At 39.4% G+C, this 24,260-nt stretch overlaps 1 protein-coding gene across 3 annotated transcripts in view; it reads right to left on the bottom strand.

The window, feature by feature from the left end:
• Positions 1 to 1,237: 1,237 nt before the first annotated feature.
• Positions 1,238 to 24,260, bottom strand: part of GOLGA4 (golgin A4) — a 121,450-nt gene continuing 98,427 nt past the window's right edge. For 2 of the 3 annotated variants that reach the window (XM_045004618.1, XM_045004620.1), the window contains 7 exons: positions 20,937 to 20,957; positions 20,650 to 20,718; positions 19,814 to 19,889; positions 13,003 to 13,106; positions 6,208 to 6,294; positions 4,072 to 4,135; positions 1,238 to 1,981 (listed from right to left, as the gene is read on the bottom strand). In XM_045004618.1, coding sequence (XP_044860553.1) covers positions 4,106 to 4,135; positions 6,208 to 6,294; positions 13,003 to 13,106; positions 19,814 to 19,889; positions 20,650 to 20,718; positions 20,937 to 20,957 — 387 coding nt within the window. In that variant the 3' untranslated portion in view covers positions 1,238 to 1,981; positions 4,072 to 4,105. The remainder of the gene's footprint in view (positions 1,982 to 4,071; positions 4,136 to 6,207; positions 6,295 to 13,002; positions 13,107 to 19,813; positions 19,890 to 20,649; positions 20,719 to 20,936; positions 20,958 to 24,260) is intronic. The other variant, XM_045004619.1, reaches the window with a different exon arrangement.

Raw genomic sequence — 24,260 nt, forward strand, 5'->3', positions numbered from 1 at the left:
ACAAAAATGCCCCCAAGATGAAAAAAGCCACTTTTCATTTTCTCTTCTAAACTACTGCACTATGTTGTTTATGTTGGAAAGCATGCACTGCGTCCCACCCACGTACGTGAAAATTACACATTTTCCGCATGACTCATGAACAATGAAGCTACAAGACCACCCCAAACTGATGCCATTAAAATCCTCCTTCTACCCCATCATTTATTCTGTATGTTATTTCTATTATGGTAGTGCCAAGGAGCCCTAGCCACGGACCAGGACCCATAGTGGTAGGTGCTGTATGATGTGTTTTACAGAAATATTTTAGAAATGTTTTAGGCAGTATACAAAATGATTGGTTTACTCTATGTGTAAAATCAGAATTCTTTAATTACTTTGTGTCCGGCTATAGAAGCCTTTAAGGGAAAGTAAAAAACGAAGTTTTTAGAAAATAACTTTTCCTTATATAAGGTCTAATATGTCAGTCTAACAGGGCTTCCAAAGTGCATCTTGTATTGGTGGCGTTCTACATGGCAGCTGTCAAGTATGGTTTAAAGTATGGTGTGTTTTTTTTGGTAGTCTTGATGGATCACAAGCAATCAGCTCTTATCCATTATTGGTACAGGACTTGAGGAGTGACCCATCTTGGGCCATGGTGCAAATACTGCTCTAGGAAGTAAAATGGTATATATCTTATAATGGTGGTGAGCTAAAAAACAAATAAAAATCTGAAGTTACCTACATGCATGGAATGTTAGAGGTAATCCTGGCAGAGAGAAACTAATTGGCAGAGTACAGATGAGAATTAGTCCCACAACTATAAACACTTGGGATAGGGAGGTGGGGGTGTAAATTTCTCCTTCATCCGGATCTACAGTACTGTGCCTGATACCCCTATAAATAGAGGACAATTGATCTTTACCCATATGGGGATACTTGGATGAGGGTTTAGAGGATCAAGATCCTTTTTGCATTCCAATAACCATATGGGTAGAACAAAATATACCTCGCTTTCCAGTTCATCATGTTTTCTATGTCTGTCATTGAGGCTATGATCCTCCAAAGGCTTATGCACTGGAGTGGCCCCATTAACTACTTACATGCCTGAAGTTAAGTGAGTCTTCGCAGGATCATGGCCTTAGATTGTAAACATTCCAAGCAAATGTTGCCTTATGGTCTTTTCGGTGGTCAAGTACAAAGATGCTCCTCATTACAAAAATATGTATAATATAAAAAAAACCACGTAATTCCAAAACTATATAGTAAATAAAACTTTATTTCATTTCAGCTCCTGCCAGATTAGCATTGCCAGTCACAGATCAGCATATGATACAGTTATGTATTAATTATTTACAATTTACAGTAGTGTATTTCTTCTCCAGAAAATATAAGTACAAAAGCTAAGAGTAAATAAATGAGGTACTAAAATTTGGATTTATTGTAAGCAAAAGCTTAAAGAAATAGCTTTTAGCAAACAATCAAAAGATCAAATTGGAAGAAAATATTGAAAGAAATGGCCTAATTCACCAGGAATCACCCACTAACTGCTACTCACCCAAAAATGTATTGCACAGTTCAATCAGTCAAGAAATCAAAAATAAATAGAAGATACAAACCGTTAAGTTCAACTCTTTAAAACGCCCAGTGAAACCTGTACTGAGATACAAGAGTGCGGCAAAGTCTTTCTAGGTTACAGTCTTTTTTCTCTCCTTTAAAAAAATAACCTTTAACACAAAATAGAAGACAGTATTCAATATGAGGAGAAAAAAGACTCCTCACCAGATAACCACTGATTAGCATCTCTTCTCAAGGCAGTTTTAACTATATTCACGGTCCAAAGTGTGTGTTGATTTTTTCTGTCTTGCTGTTCCATCTGGGACCCTGAATAATAGTTTTTCCTCTTGTCCATTCTCAATGGAGAAGAGAGATATGAACGTATTTCTAAGCAGCATTGTCATAAGACCTTACTATCACAATTTCTTCAAGATGGTCGTAGCCATGACTAGGGAGGGGGGGAAAAAAAGAAAGTAAAGGCAAGTAAATGAATGTTACATTGTGAAGAGAAAATTACAAGCACTTTTCGTATTTAAATAAATCAATCAGGAGAGCAACTGAATCTGATTGCTGGAGAAAAGCAATAGGAGACAGAAAGAGCTTGGATTTGAGGTCAGGCTGAATGACTTGACTTATTCTGTGATCTTGGGCAAGTAATTCAATTTCTATATTTTTCAGTCAACACAACTGAAGCTGGGTAAAAGAGTAAGATCTCACTGGAAACTACATACTGCATCTGAGCATCATGCCTAGTTAAGTAAAATACAAAACTGAATCTTAGAATGAGACAAAATGTTATTCCCCCTTCTTTTCTATCAAGGCCTCTAGTTAAAATGACAGGAAAGTAACAATACCCCACCTCAAAACAATTCCTGCCTTGGCCAATCACGGACAGAAATCCCTTGTATCTAATCAAGAAGTGTACACCTCACATTTGCAATGCAGTCAGCATCAGCTTGATCACAAGTTGCTTGGAGGCAAGAATGTCATATCTGAGGTCAATAAAGTGCCATAATCCACTAAAGCTTTGAAAAACGAGGACAGCACAATTTACTCTTACAACGAGATTTTACTAGATTGTACAAGATTTACATGCACAGGCCTCATTTACGGTAGCAAAATGACCTGTTGCTGACACCAAGGTCAGCATCCAGCCCCTTCTTTGCTCCTTCTAAATGATGCTGAAAACTGTTTTACTGATAGAAAGGACAAAACCTTTTTTCACTAGGGCCACAGAAAGAGTAACAGGGATTACATCTCAATCATACTTTCTATAATGGTGTTGAAAGTCGTTTTACCTTGTCGCTACTGACACTTCAACCATTTTCAGCCATGGCAAAGGAAAAGTCAGTTGACGCTAATATCCCAGAAAAGTAAGGACCAGAGGACAGACAGACATTCCAAATATTGGGCTTAGAATGCAACATTTAAGAGAGTATGAAATAAGGATAAGAGCAGAAACTTTAAGGATTGGTAGAGAGGAACAGACTTCCCTCTTTATAGAACTCAGATATATTTTGCATCCAAGTTTTGTCTGGTTTTAGTTTTAAGGGAGAAAAAAAAATTAAGGCAAGCTCAACATGTCCCACAGAATTTGTTTTGAAATATTATACATTTTAAATCAGAGTGCTAATTACATTAGATTATGTAGAATGTTGTGACTATTTACTTCCATGTCCTATTACTGTGGATCATTATTGTTTTAATTTTTACCTTAAGTGGTCTGATGCAGTCTTTTCATTGTAAGCCAACCCAGCCACTTGGTCTCTAACACTAGAGTTATTTGTGCACAGGTTCATTAATGAAGCCAAACTAATTTGTAACAAATTGTGTAATAACAAATATTGTGACGTCCCCAATCAAAAAGGACTTTCCTCCCTCTCTCTGCTTTGTGGTCTTGTTACCACCAATCCATGGCCCTGAAGCAGCAAAATACTAAAGCATGTGCTGAACTTTAAGTAGGTTTGAAGTCTAATAAGTGCCTTACTGGATCAGGGCCCATGTATGCAATATTTCATCTTAAGTATTTTATTAAATTAGGACCCCTTTTGATTTTTATATGGCATTAGGATCCATTTTAAGAACGAAAGTAAGTGAGCATATTCCAGTATTTTGACTTACCTATTTGCTTATTCAAATAAGAAGCCCAGAAAATGATAAAAGCACAAATAGAATAAAGCCAAGTTAAATATATTTTGTATTACAAGCTATTTGATTAAGAATCTTTTTCTATCCCTTTTGACATATCTGAGGTTTGTACAGCTCTGAATCAGTATTTGAAAAGATGCAAACTGTCCTCAGAGCAGAAAATATATTAATCTTGAAACTGAGGCTTACTTCTTAAAAACTTAGCTTTGTAAAGCAAAATAAGATAAACAGTTTAGGGGTATATTACAAGCTTATCTTGCAAATAGTATTCAGTAATTATGAACAAAACCAGGGAGGAGAGAAAGAAAAATCTAGCAGAAGGATAATTAATTGCATGCTGTAGATTTGACCTTCAAATAAAGCACAATACACATATTAGGCTTCACTCACCCACATGCTAACTAAGCACAGACTGATGGAATATTCAGAAGATACCACTGCGAGGTGAGGTAAACTACAAAGCCAGGAAGAAAACACCTTATTGGAATATTTTATTAATAGCACAAATTTGAGCTCAGTGGACATTGTTTGCTTACATATGAGGCTGAGAGGATTAGACAGAAACAACACTCTGAAGTAAATACTGATGTACCAATGTCAATATCCCAAGCCAATTTATCTGTGATTTGTTTTTAAACTTTCAAGAGAAATTCTTAGATATATGCCCATCGTATAGGTCAGGGAAAGATTGGGCACTAAAATGATAAATAAAACTGACAAGTATCCTTAACTTACTACAGTTGACAATTTATACTTTTATAATCAGTAAATATTTCAGGCAAAAGTTAATAGGAATATCAGATTTTTTTCTTATCAGACTAATCAAAGCATTCTTGACTTGTTTAAAAAAATGTACATTTATGCTCTAATTTAGACAATTTATACCACTAGAAAGCAAATTTAAGTGTTTAATAAATGTTTTTCAAATACCACCATCACTCTATTATGAAATAGGGAGAAGCCCTACATCAACCAATTATTAATATAATATGCTTGGATAGTTTAGTCTAATCCCAGCAGCCTAAATCTGTTTATCTCTTACACACAAGTACATCAAAAAGTTTAGTAAACATCTAAATAGGTGCTACTCCAGGCAGAGTAATAAGCTAATAAAAAGAACAACAAACTGGTTAGAAATGTTTAATTTTGAAGGCTTGGGAGGTGGCTAAAAAGGTAATAGTTATTTCTTTTGATATCTGATTAAGTTACCTTTGAAGACAAGCATTGTCTAATCATTTCAGAGAACAGGGTGCAGAGAACAGGGTGCTTACTTTCAGAGCAAGGACTGCTTAGCTGGGACAGGAGGTTACACTCTTTTTGTTTTACGAGTTTAAATAAATATTTGGAGATTGGGATGGACTGGCCAAGAGCCTGGACTGGAGTAGAATACTTATCAATGCCAATGTTGCTTTTACAGTATAGTTTCCTTCAAACAAAATACCTGCAACACCCCTTCTAACAAAAATCTATAATTTTGCTTGTTGTGTTCAACTCTATGTTAACAGTAACTGAAGATTTTTTTAAAGTTTGCTTCAAAGATATCAAAGTGTTTGTGTGATTTCGTAAAGTGAAACATACAACTACCTAAAATAATAATCTTATCGGCCTCTAAAATGATCAGAGATAGCCAAGACCAGTAAGGAGGGAAGGAGAGAAGAAACAAGACCAACAGGGGAAGTACAAGCTACAATAAGCTCTTAACTATTTTATTTTACTGCCCCACAAAAACAGGAATGATCCTACTGAGTTCAGATATTGTGTTTCACAGCCTTTCAATCAATAAAATGCCTTTTACACTTATAAAATAGTGATCGTGCAAAGAGTGCTTTTTCTGATTAGCACGGTATCTTGCCTCCCTGAGAGCATAAAGTACTCTGCTCCTGGTCTTGCAATTCATCTACTTGGAAATCTTTTTGTCAAGCAAAGCACCCCTCAATTCCCTAAATAACTGAAAATCTAGCCCTGAGGAACTATTAAAGACACTAGTATAGTATGAGTTCCTTTCTGTCCCTCCCAAAATCTAGACTTCTCTATGCTCGCATGACATATCCAATGTTGGGAGAGCTGAGCAGGCTTTCAATATTTATTGTCAATTTTAAAAAGGCATTCTGCTCTACATCAAGGATGCAGCTATACTGGCTATATTCAGCACTTTTTCCCTCTGTTGTTCTAGGGGAAAGCTCTATCAGCAGAACTGCTATTGTACACACTAAGCAAAGCCAAGTAGGCTCAGGAGTTGTTACCATTTTTGCTTTTAGTAAGGATCGATGGCAGAGTGGCAAAAATGCCTGCACATTGGCTACAGTGCTCCCATTGTCACTACCACCAGTGGAGCTGCTCCAGTATTAGACATATGGGACATATTAGTGGAGCCAAAGCCCTTAGGTTTTTCTTTTGTCATAAACTCAAGCCTACTTCTACAATGGGAAATTCTCCTGAGGAAGGGAGAGATGTTAAACGACCAAGTTTCACCCATCTATGTCTAGCAGCCCATGTTCATATATCCAGTCTACTTATAAGCCTTACCAATGGTCGAGCATCTTCTCGTTCTAAGATCTTCTGAGTTTGGTCAGCTGGGAACTTCAGCACTGTGGTTATCACCTTCGCCATTGTCTAAAGAAAAAAAGTTAATGGTCTGTAAGTAACTGCTGTTTAACAGTTACAAATTTATTCATTTATCAAAGTTCTGTATGTTTTGAGTAATGTCAATGGAAGCCATTGCAAAAAGAGTCAGACATGCACATTAGTTTCACATCTCATTTGCTTGATAGATGGCATGTTATGTGAATTTTATGGAAGACTCTTCAGTTTATATTATCACAAACTACAACAATACAAGCTCTATAGTGAGCACAAAACTCAAACACATTAACCTCTTTCATAAAGTGGGGCCACTGACTACTGTTGCAAAAGATTCAACCCCTCCTGAGATTTCTTCCTATAAACAATCTAATCTCTATGTCACTACAAGATACATTTTTTTAGTCACATTAAATAATGCTCTACAGCTAAACTGCATTCACATCAGCCTGACATCTTGTAAAACAAATCCAGACAAATAAGCTACTGCACAAGCAGGTTCCAAGATTAACTGCAGAACTTCATTTGTGGAAACATTATTGGCAGGTGTGTAGTATGTTGCACTGATACAGCAAAGTGCTCTGACATCCTCTTATGAAAGGAGTCATAAGTAGAAAGCATTATTATTAATGTTAATTTAGCCTATAACGACATCTGTATGAGGTAGGTAAGAATTACCTCTATTTTGTATGTGGAAAACAAAACAGAAAACGTCATATCAATAGTTACACATTAGGTGGCAGAGCCAGGATTACAACTCTCATTTGAATGTTTTAGCCACCAACATACTCCCACCTGAAACAGGACCAACGCTTCCATTTTCATTTTGGTCAGCAACAACAGAAGGTAAGGGGGAAGAAGTCGCAGTAACATGGATGAATATAGGTGGTCGGGTGTTTGTGCAGGAAACGTCAGGTGCTTTCCCACATGCTGCAACAGCTGTAGGTACAGCTCTAACAGAACGTGCTATAAGAGTCATACTTGCAGCTCTCACGCAATGCAGTGGTGACAAGATTGCTGCCCATCTACTGCTATTGTTTCCCACCAGCTCCGCACAGATCACTGAGTGAAGAGGAGACAGCAGGAACAATAAGGAAGCAACTGGAGGACAGAATTGACCACAACCATCATAAAGGTGAAAGGGTAGTCCAGATTAATTCATCTCATGTATATTTAGCTATAGCTTCTACCTGGCTATAAAGCTGAAAGAATTCCCCTTGCTAACTGTTCTGTTCAATCAGCTTAATTTAAGCTATTTACTGTTCATGATTCAAACTCAGAGGTTCTCAAACTTCATTGCACCACAACCCCCTTCTGACAACAAAAATTACTACACGACCCCAGGAGGGGGGACCAAAGCCTGAGCCCGCCCAGCCCCGCCACTCTGGGCAGAGCGGCCAAAGCCCGAGCTACACTGCCCTGGGTGGGGGCCCAAAGCTGAAGCCCCAGGGGGAGGGCTTGTAACCTGAGCCCTGCTACTCACAGCTGAAGCCCTTGGGCTTTGGCCCTGGGCAGTGGGGCTCGGGCTTCAGCTTGGGCTCAGGCCCCAGTAAGTCTAATGCCAGTCTTGGCAACCCTATTAAAACAGGGTCATGGCCCACTTTGGGGTCCCAACCCAGTTTGAGAACTGCCGAAAGACTCTGATAACACAAATCTGCACCAAACTTTTCTAATTTCTCTTGTCAAACCCCTCATTCACCACTCAGGACTGAAAGATCACAAAGCAATGAACTCGGAATGTACACCCACACTTACAGGACAGCTACCTCTGAAGCCCTCACTATTAATTTCAACAGGACACAATGGAATGCACAAGTTAAAAAAATATACATGCATTGCAAATACTACATGAAAATACATATATGTATGTGCCAACTCAAACAAACATTCTTAAAACCTTCTTTCTTGAAAACGTATGTTTTGTAATTTATCACTAGCATTGCCTTGAAATTCTTCAAGTTCTTGCAGTCACAAGGGAGATTTAGAAATAAAACTATTTCAGGTCCAAATGATTGCAAATGATGTGAATGAAATTTACAAGCATTTTAGAATTTAAGACTATATGCTTTACAAAGTGTTTACCTGATTATGCCTTTATTATCTGGATTATATTTTTCTAGAAAAATACAGGTGAGGCATAATAATAATCCCTACCTTTCATATACCCACATACACAGTAATAAGTTCTAATAAAAGAGCTGATCGTTTACATTCCTACTTACTGCCAATTCTTTCAAGGAGTGTAGAGTATTTACAAATGTCCTTACGAGTAGACAATATCTTAAACAGTTTCATGAATGGATATTTCTTAAAGATATCATGGCACTCTATAATTTGAACAATATTGCTGCTCACAAGCAGAACCCACAGATTTCACCACGAAGCTGCATATAACTGTCCCATGCTGTCACACAATTCACTATTTGTTGCTACACGATTCACTATGATTGCCAAGGCTATCCACCTCCTATGCTTAAGTGTACAAGCCAGTAACAGCGAAAAATATGTCTAGGTTCCCTGAGAGCTCTGCATACATTTAATTAATTCAGAAATATAGGCTGGAAATCAACAAAATCTGGAATTATTATGACAGACCATCCTTCCATTTCAATATTTGCAAAGCAGCCTATGTAACCAACACATGAACTGCACACATCAGAGGCAGACAAAACACACGGATTGGCAATTTGACTCTTGAACAGACTCCAAATTGTATAATGGAACTGAGAGTCTCAGCATCTGTAAAAGCAATGCCCTAGATCAGTGGTTTTCAAACTGTGAGTTGCGACTCAGTACTGGGTCGTGGAATGTAAGGCACTGGGTCATGGCAGCTCTGGTCAGCACCGCCAACCAGGCCGTTAAAAGTCCCGTTGGCGGTGCTGCCCAGCTCAGGCAAGTTAGTCCCTACCTGTTCTGACACTGTGCTGCGCCCCAGAAGTGGCCAGCAGCAGTTCCGGCTCCTAGGTGGGGGGGGAGGAGGGCACAGGGCTCTGCGCGCTGTCCTGAGCACCGGCTCCGCACTCCCATTCGCTGGTTCCCAGCCAATGCGAGCTGGGGTGTGTGTGTGGGGGTGTGACTGGTGTCTGTGGGCAAGAGTCATGCAGAGCCACTTGCGTGCCTCCGTGTAGGAGCTGGACCTTCTGCTGGCATCCCGGGCATCAGGATAAGCCACTGGTGGGCCGAGATGGTTTGTTTACCTGGAGCATCCGCAGGCACGGAGATAAACCTAAATAAAGTGTCCTGGCGTGCCAGCTGTATACCCTCATGAGCCGGGACAGCAACTGGTGGGGAAATTTTTTGTGGGGGAGAAGCTGGGTGGGAGTCAGGGGAGTAACCCCTGTGACCACCCCCCACGTGACCCCACCCCTAGCCTGGGACCTCCACACTCTCCCCATCCCATCCCTTTCCACCTTATGTGGGATGGGCCAGGGGAGGATGTCTCTGGTCTGGCTGGAGCTGCTCTGGCAGGCTGGGCAGCGCGGCCACAGGCTACTCTGGAAGGTGAGACCAGGCGGCGCGGCCACAACATGTTCCAGCGGGATAGGCCGGGCGGCACGGCTGCAGCCTGCCAGCCCCAGAGCTGCAGCTGCTTCGGAGGCTGGGGGGGGGGAGAGCAGCATGGCCAGAAGCGTAGAGATTCTGGCCCCGCCTCTTCCCTTCTGGCTCTGCTGGCTATGCTGCCTCTCCTTGCTCCCTCTGTTGGGGGGGGGAGGAAGGACTGTGTCCCACCTCCCCCTCTCTATACCCGTTCATAAACCGACCCCCTTCTCTGGTGCTTCTCTTTTTTACTAAAAAAATTTGGCTTATGAACACGTATATACGGTACTTATAAATACGAAATACACATTATTAAGTATACATATGATGTATACATTTATTTATATGAAATAAAATGTCTTAGATAATTCACTTAAGATCCATTTCTATGTTGGTGTTCACAAGGTGGGATTTCACTAGTGGCTTGGCAAATCACTTAGTGGAAGGCATTCCACATAAAGGGATGATATGCAAAAGGTGCATAAGTGGTTATGAGCAAGGTGAGCAATTTGGACACTTGGTATCATTAGCAAGGTGGTAGTAGGATGCAATGTAGTAAAAGCCTAGGCTAATTAAGTAGGCAAGGGGTGTTATGTAGCGCTATGAAAGTAAGCACAATTTGAATGTGAAGCAATGCATAAATTCAAAGAAGGGGTGAGCACGATCATACCAATAGGCCAAGAAAAACTTAGCTGTTGCACTGTATTTTGGGGGATGGGGAAATGATGGAGGTGGCAAACACATCAGAGGAAAAGAAGGTTGCAGTAAATAAGATAGGGGATGTCTAGGGCCTAGATGACATTTTGCTGTCTGGATACATATAAAAGATTAGATCTTAGAGATGCTGCAGATGAAAGGGAGATAGGAATTGGATATTGCTTGATATGAAGAGCAGATCAGTCACAGATGATTCCTGGGTTGCAAGCCTGGGTGACAGGGAGGATGTGATGTTATTAATGGTAACAGAAAATGTGAGGAGTGGATTTTGGAGGGAAAGAAAAATTAAATGCTTGGCCATGTTAAATTGCCTGCAAGCCATCCAGAAGCAGCAGTGAAAGAAACCAGGCTGAGACATGGGTTTAGATGGAGGGAAGCCATGCAGGAGTGGGAGAGAGATCTTTATCAGCATAGAGTTCATGATTGACGCAAACTGAGTAGATGAGATTTCCTTGCAAACTACCTGTACTTTCTGAAGCACAAGGAGGAGACAACTAGAACGTTGCTATGTTTAATGAGAATGTCAGGTTTCATTTGATTTTTACCTTAACAGTATAATTTTCATGGTTAGCTTTCAAACGCATAAAATAAATCAACCCCATTACTACTGTGATCTGAATTGTTAATGAGGAAAGCATGGGCTGTCCCAGAAATTTATCACTTCTTTAAATTTTGTGTATGTTCTGTTAGTCCTGCTACCTTGATTCTTTGGTGCTAACAGACAACTATGAATACTAAAGAAAGAGCACAGACACTTGCAAAAAGTTGCAATAAAAGGACTCTACAATTTCCCATCACCTATCAAATCTAAAAGTAGCTACCAGATCTTTAAAACCTTTGAAAATGTCTCTCTCCATTCACTTATTTGAATTGAATAAAATGCCTCTCTCAATTAAAATAAAAATAATACCTTCTTAAGCAAGTTTAAGAGCTAGACATCTGTCTTTATTTCAGTGCAATTTATTTTCATTTTGGATATGTATACAATCTTAGAAAACCACCTCCAAGATTGGCTTCTAACTGTGTCTTTGGTTGAGAGAGGATGCAACTTTCAGAAGCCTTTTTTTTTTTTTTTAAATGAAGCAACTTGTGCCCTGGATGGAAGCCAGACCCTTAATGTCAATCTACTTTAATGTCTATATAGTAATGCAGATTACATGTCACATGAGAATGTTGTTCTTACTTCAGATCACAAGCAATATATATGGCTATTCATTTTTACATCCACAACTTCTGTGGCTTCTTTTCTTCCTAGAAAGATTGCTGAAACTAAGCGTAGCTTTAATGCAGTGGTTCTCAAACTTTTGTACTGGTGACTCCTTTCACATAGCAAGTCTTTGAGTGTGACCCCCCTTATAAATTAAAAACATGTTTTTATATATTTAACACCATTATAAATTCTGGAGGCAAAGCGGGATTTGGGGTGGAGGCTGACAGCTCATGGCCCCCCATGTAATAGCCTTGAGACTCCCCAGTTTGAGAACCCCAGCTTTAATGTTTTACTACTACCAAACTACTCACATTTGCAATTTCAAAGTCTCAATTTAAGTATAGTGATATTTTGGACACTTAACAAGAAACAGTTTTAATCAGTAACACAGAAATGGAGCCTTACTAAATATAGTTTAAACATTAAAATTAGTCTAGAGATGTTTCAAATTAGATTCATTGAATGCAGACATGTTAATCAAATTGAAGGATTTTTGTCTGGTGCTGTCTCAAAGCTAGGCTGTGCTTGTTTGTTACATGTCATAATCATGCCCATTACATCCAACAATAAACTTTAGAACAAATACGATTCATTTAGAATTCTAATGAAATACTGAGAGTTGTAGTGCTTAACATTAGCCCCATTTGAAAGATGTAACTGGAAGAGTGGAAGTATTATAGATAGGTGTATTTTGCCCTAGGAAGGAAAGATTTTCATCTAAATAAACACAAATATCTTGCTTAGATGATAAACCTCATTATGACATTATCTCTTTCAAACCAGACCGATTTCTACATATAGCTACTCATTCTCATTATTTAGAATTCCAACTGAAAAAGGATTTCACTAGCTGACATTCTACACTGACAAAGTTGGCTTTCAGTCATTCTCTTCTATTACTCAAATACATCAAAAAAATAACAAAAACACCACCCAGAAAAGATACAGGCCCTAGTGAGATAGGATACTTGGGGTTTTTGGGAAGATGTTTCTGAACCTTCAGAACTAGTCACAAGATATAGTTCAATACAATTGTTATTGCTGGAATTTGGTGTCAAAACAAAGTCATCAGGTTCATGAGGAAAAAAAAAAGACAACAAAGATCTATCATTCAAACTCTGAACAGGACTGAAACCCCGTTCTTTACACACTATCTGCTACCGTCACAGCATTCCATTAATAGCAAATACATGGTGCTCAAATCCTACACAGCAAGAGTGAGAAATTCAATTCTAATCCAAACCACATGTCAAATCACAGCATATAGCATTCCATACCTTTGTCTCTCGGCCCATCATATATTCAAACAGCACCTTCCGCAAGTATTCAAACTCAGTAGGCTCTCCAAAGAGAGAGACATCAGCATGGCAGAGATTCCCATCTGTGTAAACAAAAATAAGACTATATTTATACTGACAGTCACTCGTATAATCCAAAATTATTCTTGCTTAGAAAATGACTGGAATAAAATATAGTCAAGTAGAGAAACATTGTATTAATCTGAACAATTATGTCAAATGCCTAAAATTTAATTGTAAATGAATGTACAATATTCCAGAACATCTATATAGCAGATATTCACTTCTCAAGTTGTTTTTTGAATACATTCCTTTATCTTTTTTCTACACCAACATATAGCAATAGATACATTTAAAACAGAATTTGCTTGATTGCTACTGCTACCTTCCTCCCTTCCAATTAAATTCAGAAGCTTGTGTCAGCTCATCTGAATCAAGAAATTATACCAGTTTAGTTACTTACTTAAAAATCTGAATAAATACACAGAATAAATTAGTCTAATTAGGATTCTTAATCTTAAAGGCCTCAAACAAGCTTTTGTAGTTCTGACTTTACTGGGAGTTGGGTTAGTCAGCATCTCACAAGATCAGACCTCTATATGCAAAGATTTTATTTAGGGCTGTCAATTAATCACAGTTAACTCATGCAATTAACTCAAAAAAATTAATCATGAATTAAAAAATTAATTGCGATTAATTGCAGTTTTAATTGTAATGTTAAACAATAGAATACCAATTGAAATTTATTACATATGTTTGGATGTTTTTCTACATTTTCAAATATATTGATTTCAATTACAACACAGAATACAAAGTGTGCAGTGCTCACTTTATATTTTTATTACAAATATTTGCACAGTAAAAATGATAAAAAAAATAGTACTTTTCAGTTCACCTCATACAAGTACTGTAGTGCAATCTCTTTATCGTAAAAGCAGCAAAGAATCCTGTGGCACCTTATAGACTAACAGACGTTTTGCAGCATGAGCTTTCGTGGCTACCTCTCTGATACCTGTCTCTTTATCGTGTTAATGCAACTTACAAATGTAGATTTTTTTCTTACATAAAACACTCAAAAATAAAACAATGCAAAACTTTAGAGCCTACAAAACCACTCAGTCCTACTTCTTGTTCAGCCAATCGCTAAGACAAACAAGTTTGTTTACATTTACGGGAGATAATGCTACCCACTTCTTATTTACAATGTCACCAGAAAGTGAGAATAGGAGTTTGCATGGGACTTTTGTAACCGGCATTGCAAGGTATTTACATGCCAGATATGCTAAACATTCGTATGCCCCTTCATGTTTCAGCCACCATTCCAGAGGACATACTTCCATGCTGATGACACTCATTAAAAAAATGTGTTAATTAAATTCGTGGTTGAACTCCTTGGGGGAGAATTGTATGAAGCATGAAGGGACATATGAATCTTTAGTCAGGGGCGGCTCTACAAATTTGGCCGCCCCAAACAGTCATGCCCGGGAGGCGCCCCCGAGCCGCGGAAGCAGCGGACCTCCCGCGGGCATGACTGCGGAGGGTCCGCTGGTCGCGCGGCTCGGCTGGACCTCCCGCAGCTGCGGGCGGTTCGCAGGTCCGGCGGCTCTGCTGGAGCTGCCGCAGTCATGCCTGCGGGAGGTCCAGCCGAGCCGCGGAACCAGCGAACCGTCCGCAGTCATGGCTGCGGGAGGTCCACTGGAGCCGCCGGCAGAGCGTCCCCTCCGCAGTCATGCCTGCGGCAGGTCCGCTGCTCCCGGGGCTCCGGTGGACCTCCCGCAGGCATGACTGCGGCAGGTCCGCCGACCCAGCCTGCCGCCCCCCCCGGGAAAGGGCCGCCCCAGGCGGGTGCTTGCCCCGCTGGGCTCTGGAGCCGGCCCTGTCTTTAGTGCATCTGGCACTTAAATATCTTGCAATGACCGCTACAACAGTGCCATGTGAACACCTGAGATTGCACTACAGTACTTGTATTAGGTGAATTGAAAAATACTATTTATTTTGTTTTTTACAGTGAAAATATTTCTAATAAAAATAATATAAAGTGAGCACTGTACACTTTGTATTGTGTTGTAATTGAAATCAACATCTGAAAATGTAGAAAACATCCAAAAATATTTAAATAAATGGTATTCTATTATTGTTTAACAGCATGATTAATCACAATTAATTTTTAATCACTTGACAGCCCTAGTTTTATTTCATACAGATGATATAATAAAATTGTGTAATTTAAAAGGGCGAGCAAGCAGGCTGAGGAAGTGGACATGACGGGGTGGTTGAGACGCAGACAGAATATATCTCCTGTTTTTAAAGAGTTGAACCAGGCTGCAGGTAGGCTGACGAGGTGAGGGTGAGCAAATGTGCAGCTAAAAAGTCAGAGGGGTCCTCCACATGAAAAATGAAGTCACAGAGGATGAGCGCTGGAGACTGTGAGTAAAGGAAGAGAGAACTTGAAGTCAAAATCAAAGGAAGGCTGATGGGGAGGAGTTGGGTGGACAGTAGATGAAAGCGACACGGAGGGGGAAAAGGAGAGAAGAGTCTGATGCAGTGATGTTTGAAAGAGTGGGAAGAGAAAAGCGGGGAGAGGGTCGAAGCAGCTAGAATGGAAGAAAAGCCCAATAACCCCAGTCATGGTCTGATCCAGGGCAGTACCACTGTAAGATAGGGCAGCTGCAGAAGCAGTGTCACATGAAGAGATCTGTGAGAGCCAGGAGTGGGAGGCAGCAAGATATGAAGAAGATCACAGATCTTTTTAGATATGGAGTAGGTGTTCCAGAGACAGCAAAAGAAGGGAAAGGTGCTGGGGGGCAGACAAGGAGATGGGTATGAGATTAGGAATGGTGGTGAGAGAGGGCAAATGTGATGGGAGGTGGGGATAGGGGAGGGCTGAGGCACATGTCACCAGAGGTGAGGAGGAAGATACGGATGTAGGAGCTACATTTATGCTGACGGAAGAAGTGGGGGAAGATTGGGTGGAGAAGAGAAGAGGAGCAGGTACAGCTGGTTGGAAGTGTAGAGGGGCAACAGTAGCCAAGAAGGGGAAAATGGAGCGGGGGGAAGAGGGGGTTGATGGCATATGTTGTGATGCAGAAGAGGGGTGTGGCAAAAGCCATTGGAGAGTGGCAGATGGGTGATAACTTTCTTAGTCCAAATTTATTAATTGTGTACACATGGTCACCTATGAACTCCTCATAAGATTACTATACTTTCATTTTCCATATGCTCACCATCCATAAGGAATAAGGAAACCATTTTTAGCAACTCAAAATAGTGATCAGAATTAAAAAGAAGTCTTTATTTAAAACAGCTGTTCCGTGGTTTCCCTTCACTGTAGATCTGTCAAAATTCTCTATCCAAAAGATGAAAGCTTCTCCCCTGATTAGAAATAGTATAGTGACTAACTGCTCAACTACTGTTTAAGTGTCACCAGACCGACAGGCTTTGGTTTTTACTGGAGCCTCAGGGAGATCACTTTACCCACATCCTATTGGTCTGTATTTAGAATCAACTGCAGACCTTATATGTTGGCAGCATCTTCATCTTCTCATTACAGATATAAAATATTCCTGTCTACACCTATAAATCACTTTGCTTTCAGATGTTTCCCAACTCAAGTTTAAGTTGTTGCATTAGTGGTAGAAGTTCTCAATCTCAGTGTTGTTACATGCATTGGCAGTATTTTCATATTCCTTCTCTACTCAAAATTTGCTTTCTACTTAGAGTACTTTTCTTCTCCAATGTAATAGTTTCCTGGCTTTAATTAATTACAGAGCAAGTTACTTATAATGAAAGGAAAGATATGTGCCAGATTGTCTGGATTGTGCCTCTTGTGATTTCCAGCACCATCATCTGTATTAATCTGACTCAGCATTTTTAAATTACTTCATTTGGAGTGAATCCAAAATGTACAACAGCAAAATCCATTAAATTAGAGTAACACAATTACCAGTTATGTATGTTTATCACAGTTTATGCCATACTGGTATAATCCCCATTAAAATCAAGTATGTTCGAAGTACGATATCTTTTTACACCATGTTGGGGTTCACATTGTGTTACGAACTTCATCTGCTAATCAGTAAATCTTTAAAATCTAGATATACTCGTTTCCCTTAAATCTTTTTATAACAAAAATCTATACCAAGATAGATAAAAGACTAGAAAATAAAACTATAATGTATTGAAGACTGAGGATTAGCCTAACTAAGATGTATCAATATAAGCACTTTTACACCAGCAAACTTGCATCCAAGTTTGGATGTTTTGTTGCTTTAACTATATCAATTTCTAATCCGATATAGTAATAACAAAGGTGTGCTTAGACTAGACCTAATTCTAGACACAAGCAAGGTCTTCCCTTGGAAATGCCACTCTTATTCAGCTTGTTTCTTAACTTTTTTCAGCACTTTCCCTCGACAGAATGGTCATTTCAGAAAAATTAGCTTCATAGATCTACAAGGAAAGGAGCAACTTCCACAAAGTGTACCCACTAGAAATCATTGATCTCTGTATCTAGGACAAAAGAAAAAAAACTACATTCTTGAAGAATACTCATTCTTGTGTAATTACATATCCAAGTTTAATGAGCAGCTCTCAGGAAACCCACAAACAGTTGTGCATTTACCCAAAATGTGAAAATATATTTTACAACTTTCCAAAAAGCTAATTACTTCAGATGTATAAAAAATAAGTGTGTATTTTTAGTATTACTTCCAATTTAATTGTAAGGAGGTTGGGTTTTTTTAATTTTAAAACAAATCCAAAAAATCCAAAAGGAAGCAGCTAATGCGAAGAACAAGATGTTTATCACAACAATCATTACTCATATTAAGACAAAAGAATGCTGAAGTATATTACTTTATACTTCTAGCCTTTGTGTTTGTTCTTAAATTATGATACAGGAAAGGGCCACCGCGTTATCACAAAATCAGTGTAATTATTTAAAATCTAATCTGAAGGATGCTTTTTTTTGATAATAGAACGTATGAGCCATGCTGTAGCATGGCTTCATTAGCTCATCCACATGAAACAAAGTTTAGTATATTTTTCTCATTATGTCACCAATATAGTTTAGCTAGCACAGCTGAGTTTCAATGTTTTTTAAATAAAGAAAACATTTTATGGAAAATGATGGAACATATTCAATTATCTAATGGTGGTTCTCCTCTTCTCCTGACTTTGATCATATCACTCCCTGCAAGTCTTTTTTACTGGCATGCCTTCTGCAAGAAATTCAAACTTCTTGCCTCTACTCTCAAGGCTTGACACAGATCTCCTACCACCCATATTTCAGCACTTGGCCTTAGAAGGCTTAAATTTTGCCCATTTTTATGTCTCTAGTATTCCTGAACAGGATGTGACTATTACTTCTCACACACTCGAGAAAGTGCTAGGTACTGAACTTTTTCATACCACCTCATTTCTTGGGAAGAGTCATCCCTCTAAAAATTCTCCTTTTCTTCTTTTGTTTAGCCTTTAGTTACTGTTCCCCTATTTGTCTGCTCTCACTCTCCTGACCTTTTCTTTGTCTTTGTCATGGTTACTGAGTTTTTTAAGACCCCTACTAGTCTTCAGTGCATCCGTCAGGTGACAGCCTTGGCTTCCTACACTTTATGACGGTTCTATTAGAGCTCTGGGCTGCAGCTCCCCTCTTTACCAACTGTGTTACTCAAAGAGGCCCAACTGTGTTTGGCACCTATAAGCCTTTTTCTCCAGAAGCCTGTTACAGCAGCTAACTAAAGTGACTCAGAACCAGCTTCTTCAAAATAAAGTAGCATTTAATTACCAAAAGGAACACAGCATTTAGGAAAACAGGTTAACACATGGCCTTACCTAAACTTAACCTCTCTATCCATAGTTCAGGTAGGTCCAGCCTAATCCCAGGTCTCTCTTGGGAAACCCAGTCTGCTTGCTATAGTCTCCATGTCTCTCTGTCAATGTGTTTTTCTTGCCCAACTTCAGCCCTCACTGACACTCCTTGGCAGTCTCTGGCTATCCAATCCCCACCCTTTTCTAGACCTAGAGACCTCTAACATTTTTGTGTTCCCTCTGATATCTCTTCTCAGCCTTGGCAAAATAGCTGTCACCTGGCTGGGGCCAAACAGTCACCTCTTTACCACTATAAACCTGGCTATTAAATGTCAGTATTAGTTGGGATGCTCCATCCTAGACCATTATTTTACCTTTCCTGCTTGGTTACTTTAACAACCTCATAGTAATTAACAACACAAACACAAAGACATGCACCATATTCATTCAAAACAACAGATATTTACCTGTTAACCACAGTATTTTATCTGTCCAAAGTAACCTACGAGATTCCTGAGGCACGGCTATGGTTTACTGAGTGCACTGCATCATGCGTGTGTATAGGGCTACATAATAAAATGCCATCCCATAATCAGACCATAGATTTACAATCACATACTTTCAGCTTTGTGTGTTTCACTGATTGCTGTGCTTTTTTGTTCTGTTTATTCCTGACTGTAGAGAGAAATAAAGCTCTCAAAAGCTCTGGTAGAAAGGTTACAAAGCTCTTATAGTGGTGACACAATAAATATAACTATCACAAAATGTTCATGGAATCATGTGACAGCTCTATTAAGCTCTAATAGGACAAAATATAAGCAAGATTCCATAGTAAATCTCACAGGATCTTGCACAGCCATTATGCAGTTACTGAATGTCACATTAGACAAAAAGATTAATATAACATTTTCAAACTATATGATGTGTGACCATTTCCTTTAAAGGACTGTTTTATTTACTATGCGGGGAAATAAGTTTTCCTTACCTCTGTATGGTGATCCAACAGCTGTGCCATACACGTTTTTCTCATAATTTTTCAACTGGTCTTTCAGTATATGAATCTAAACAGTCACAAAAGGACAAATGATGAATATAAACAATTAAAATTAAACATAACTGAAATGGCTTTCAGATATGCAACATGAACATCTCAACCATCCATGTAAGCGGGATGCTTTTTTTGTTTGTATAGAAAGAAAACACTAAAAACTGTTTCCATATGGGACTATTCAGAGGTTAAAGAGTACAAAAATATGAAAATTACATTTTAAGGCTAGCTGTTAAACAGCATTTAGCTCTACTGTGGGAGGGAAAAAAAGAATAAATTGCCATGGCTTGAGATGGGACACTAGATGGGGTGGGCCAGTACTCTGAGGTTCTTCCAAGCATTCCCTCTCAAATGTTTATCTGACTGGTTCCTGCTCAGGGTACATATGTGGGGTCGGGAAGGAATTTTTCCCAGGTCAGATTGGCAGTGACTTTGGAGGGGTGTGGGGTTTACCTTTCTCTGATGCACTGTGTGTGGGTCACTTGCCAGACTTATCCGAGTTCTTATTTAATCAATTCCCTGCCACTGCAGGAGCCTCAAGCAGTGGTGCACCGCAGTCCCCACTACTGTCTGCCTGGGGCGCATAATAGTTTAGCCTGCTGCAGGCTGTAATACTTCGGTTTAATTTGGGTTGTTGCGTTTAGTGCATGTGTGGCGCTGGTGCTAGCCTGTAATGTACAGGAGGTCAGACTGGATGATCTCGTGGTCCCTTCTGGGCTTAAACTCTATGACTTTATGAACACTATTTCTTCTTATTCAAACAAGACCCCTACCTGCTCTATGAACTCCTGCTCTTTCAACTTTGAATCACTGACAAGAGTTGTCTTCTGTGCTAGCTGTATCTGAAAGAAAAGCCACATATGGGATTCATCAATCGAGTATTGTACATACACTGCACATTTTTGAATTGCAAGTACATTTTTTTCTTGTTAACCTTTTTTTCCCCCTTTCATCAGTTAATATATGCAATCCTAAAAACACCACTTCTAATTACAAGCCACTGAGGAGCACACTATAAACATGCAGATAGCACAATGAAGCAATTAAATTCAAACCTTACCTGAAGCTCTGTTATTGTTACCTAGAACAAAAAAGACACAATTAAACACAATGCTTTTCATCTGCATCTTTAGGTATAAAATATAAAACTACCACAATATCTTTCTAAAAGAATTCATGTCAGAATGGAGAATTACACTGGACAAGAATGCACAGACCGTAAGAGATAGTAGCAGTCGATTAAGGATTAATCAGCCACCTAATTTGTGTTTGTGACTGATGACAGTAATAAGGATCAAAATCACAAAATTACGTATATACTCAAATTTAAAAATAAAATCCTGTAAATGTACTTCATCACTGTTACATGTATCTAGAATGACTAATGTAAGTTACGCTTTGAATAACATTGGAAGGAGTATAACCAATTTATTCAGCTATGGCCAATTAACTTTATTTTAACGTAAAGGTGAAGAAGCTAATATGTCCACAAAACAGATACTGTGTAATAAGGGTAACTGAATGATCACAGAATACAGTTCAAAGAAATTCTAATTGCTGTTAACCTTACTGGGAATACTATATACTTAATACACCCATGCTATTGATATACACCTCTACCTCGATATAACGCTGTCCTTGGGAGCCAAAAAAATCTTACCGCATTATAGGTGAAACTGTGTTATATTGAACTTGCTTTGATCCACTGGAGTGCGCAGCCCTGCCCCACTGGAGCGCTGCTTTACTGCGTTATATCCAAATTTGTGTTATATCGGGTGGCGTTATATCGAGGTAGCGGTGTATTTACATCTAATTATGTAAATTAAATTATGTCTTTTGGCTCAGAGTTACTCAGAGTGTTACTGGAAACATGCAAGGTAAATTTTCATATGACAATAGCTTCCTTATCCAAAATATTGTTACTTTTGAGAGTCATACATTTATGTAGATATGCAAATTACCTGAGCTGGTTACTTCCAATCTTTTTAAATGCTTAGGGTTTTTTTTAATTGATAATGCTGTATTAGTTATACATTTTGCATATTGGGTTATATTAAATGTCAGTGATCTTAACTGGGTGTCAACACATGTGTGTGAAATTTATTGTAATTTTTAAAATATAGATCTTGAAAGCATAAATCACGGCAATATAGGAAAACGAAGGTTGGTTATTTGTAACTGGAGTTCTTCAAGATGCATATTCACACTTTCAGGGGATGCGCCAGCCTGTGCAGCTGAGAGGATGAAACCTTCTGGTAGCAGTGTCCACCAGAGTGCCCCAGTGCCCCTCTGACCACCTCCCCCTGTTCGAGCACGTTCTGAAGGCCTGGCTCTAAAAGGGGATGTGCACCCACTGCTACCTCAGTTCATAGAATATCAGGGTTGGAAGGGACCTCAGGAGGTCATCTAGTCCAACCCCCTGCTCAAAGCAGGACCAATCCCCAGACAGATTTTTGCCCCAGACTCCTAAATGGCCCCCTCGAGGATTGAACTCATGACCCTGGGTTTAGCAGGCCAATGCTCAAGCCACTGAGCTGTCCCCATGGGGAAGGCAGGCAGGGAGTGCAAATACTCTTACAAATAAATAACCTTGGTTTCTTCTCCAAGGGCCCCCTCTGCATATTCCTACTCTTAGGAAGTTTGGAAAGCAGTACATAAGATGGATGCAGGGAGAATCAGTCCTTATTAAAGAATGACGAGAGCACCGCTGCCAAACGGTGTGCCAGATCTGTCTGCCAAATCCCATGCATAAGGCTTCGTAAAAGTGTGAACCAAACTCCGCATAGCAGCCCTCCATGTTTCAGTAAAGGAAATATGTTTAATGCATACTACAGATGCAGCAATCGCTCTAATAGAACGGGCTCTAAGACAACAAGAGGAGAGAGTGAAGTCTCTCTATAACACTCTTCAATACACTGTCTAACCCATCCAGAAATGACTGTGCTGAAATGGCTTGAACTTCAGAGTTACCCACATATGAGATATATAACTCAGGAGAGGAACTGAAGTTTTTAGTTGTAGCCAGATAATGTAAGAGTGCTCTCTCTGTACCTAAGGAATGTAACCTACAGGTGTATAGTATCAGAGGGGTAGCCGTGTTAGTCTGGTTCTGTAGAAGCAGCAAAGAATCCTGTGGCACCTTATAGACTAACAGAAGTTTTGCAGCATGAGCTTTCGTGGGTGAATACCCACTTCTTCGGATGCAAGCAGTGGAAATTTCCAGGGACAGGTGTGTATATATAAGCAAGCAAGAAGCAAGCTAGAGATAACGAGATTAGATCAATCAGGGAGGATGGGGCCCTGTTCCAGCAGCTGAGGTGTGAAAACCAAGGGAGGAGAAACTGGTTCTGTAATTGGCAAGCCATTCACAGTCTTTGTTTAGTCCTAAACTGATGGTGTTAAATTTGCAGATGAACTGGACTTCAAAGAGAAACTGCTGAGCTCCAGTTCATCTGCAAATTTAACACCCTTCTAGCACAAGTGATTGCTATCATAAGAGCGGTCTTCATAGAAGATGTAACAAAGAGCAGCTCACTAGAGATTCAAACGGGGAAAACATAAGTTACATTAAAATTTGAAGTTCAAATTTCATGGAAGTAGACTGTCCCATACTGGCAGATACAAATTCAACATGTGCGGAAAATGGATTTTCCATTAATGGGAGTGTGAAACTCTGCTATTGTGGCTAAGTGGACCTTAATGGAAGAGACAGACAAACCCAGTGCTTTCAAGCGTAGTAAATATTCTAAAATAAGTTGCATGGAGACTGAACATGGGTCAATATCCTTATCTGACATCCATATAACAAATCTTTTCCACTTAAAATTGTATTTTTTCAGCTCTCCTATCCTTCCTTTCAGATCCCTTGGAATTATTGGATCCTCTTGTAACAGAAGGACCTGAAGTCAATTTTGTCATTTGTTTTGGCCTAAGGAGTAATGTGCTGCAGATAGCACAGTGTGCCAGGGAATGACTCTCATCTTGTCATTTCAGACACCAAACATGCACACCAGATGGCCTGAAAGACAGCCTGGCATGACACAAACCTCTTAAACCCATGCTGCTTTTCACTGAGATCCACAAAAAGAACTAGTAAGTATTCCTATTCCAAGATAAAACCCTAATCGAAAACTATTCTAACTAACTATAAAACTTTTTAACAATAACTAATCTAAAAAGGCACTTATTATTACTACAGATCTGCAAGATCTGGAGAGATTCATGTCCTTTCACTGCTGCAAGTGAAAGGAACTACGGCAGCAATAGGCACCACATCCATGCTGTCAGAATGTGTGCAAACACTGAGGGTGAGGGTGGGAGGAGCGCATGAGTGCTGTAAGGGCTTATCTACACTGGCACTTTACAGCGCTGCAACTTTCTCACT

Source organism: Mauremys mutica, chromosome 2 (assembly GCF_020497125.1).
Source record: "Mauremys mutica isolate MM-2020 ecotype Southern chromosome 2, ASM2049712v1, whole genome shotgun sequence".
Lineage (NCBI taxonomy): Eukaryota > Metazoa > Chordata > Testudines > Geoemydidae > Mauremys > Mauremys mutica.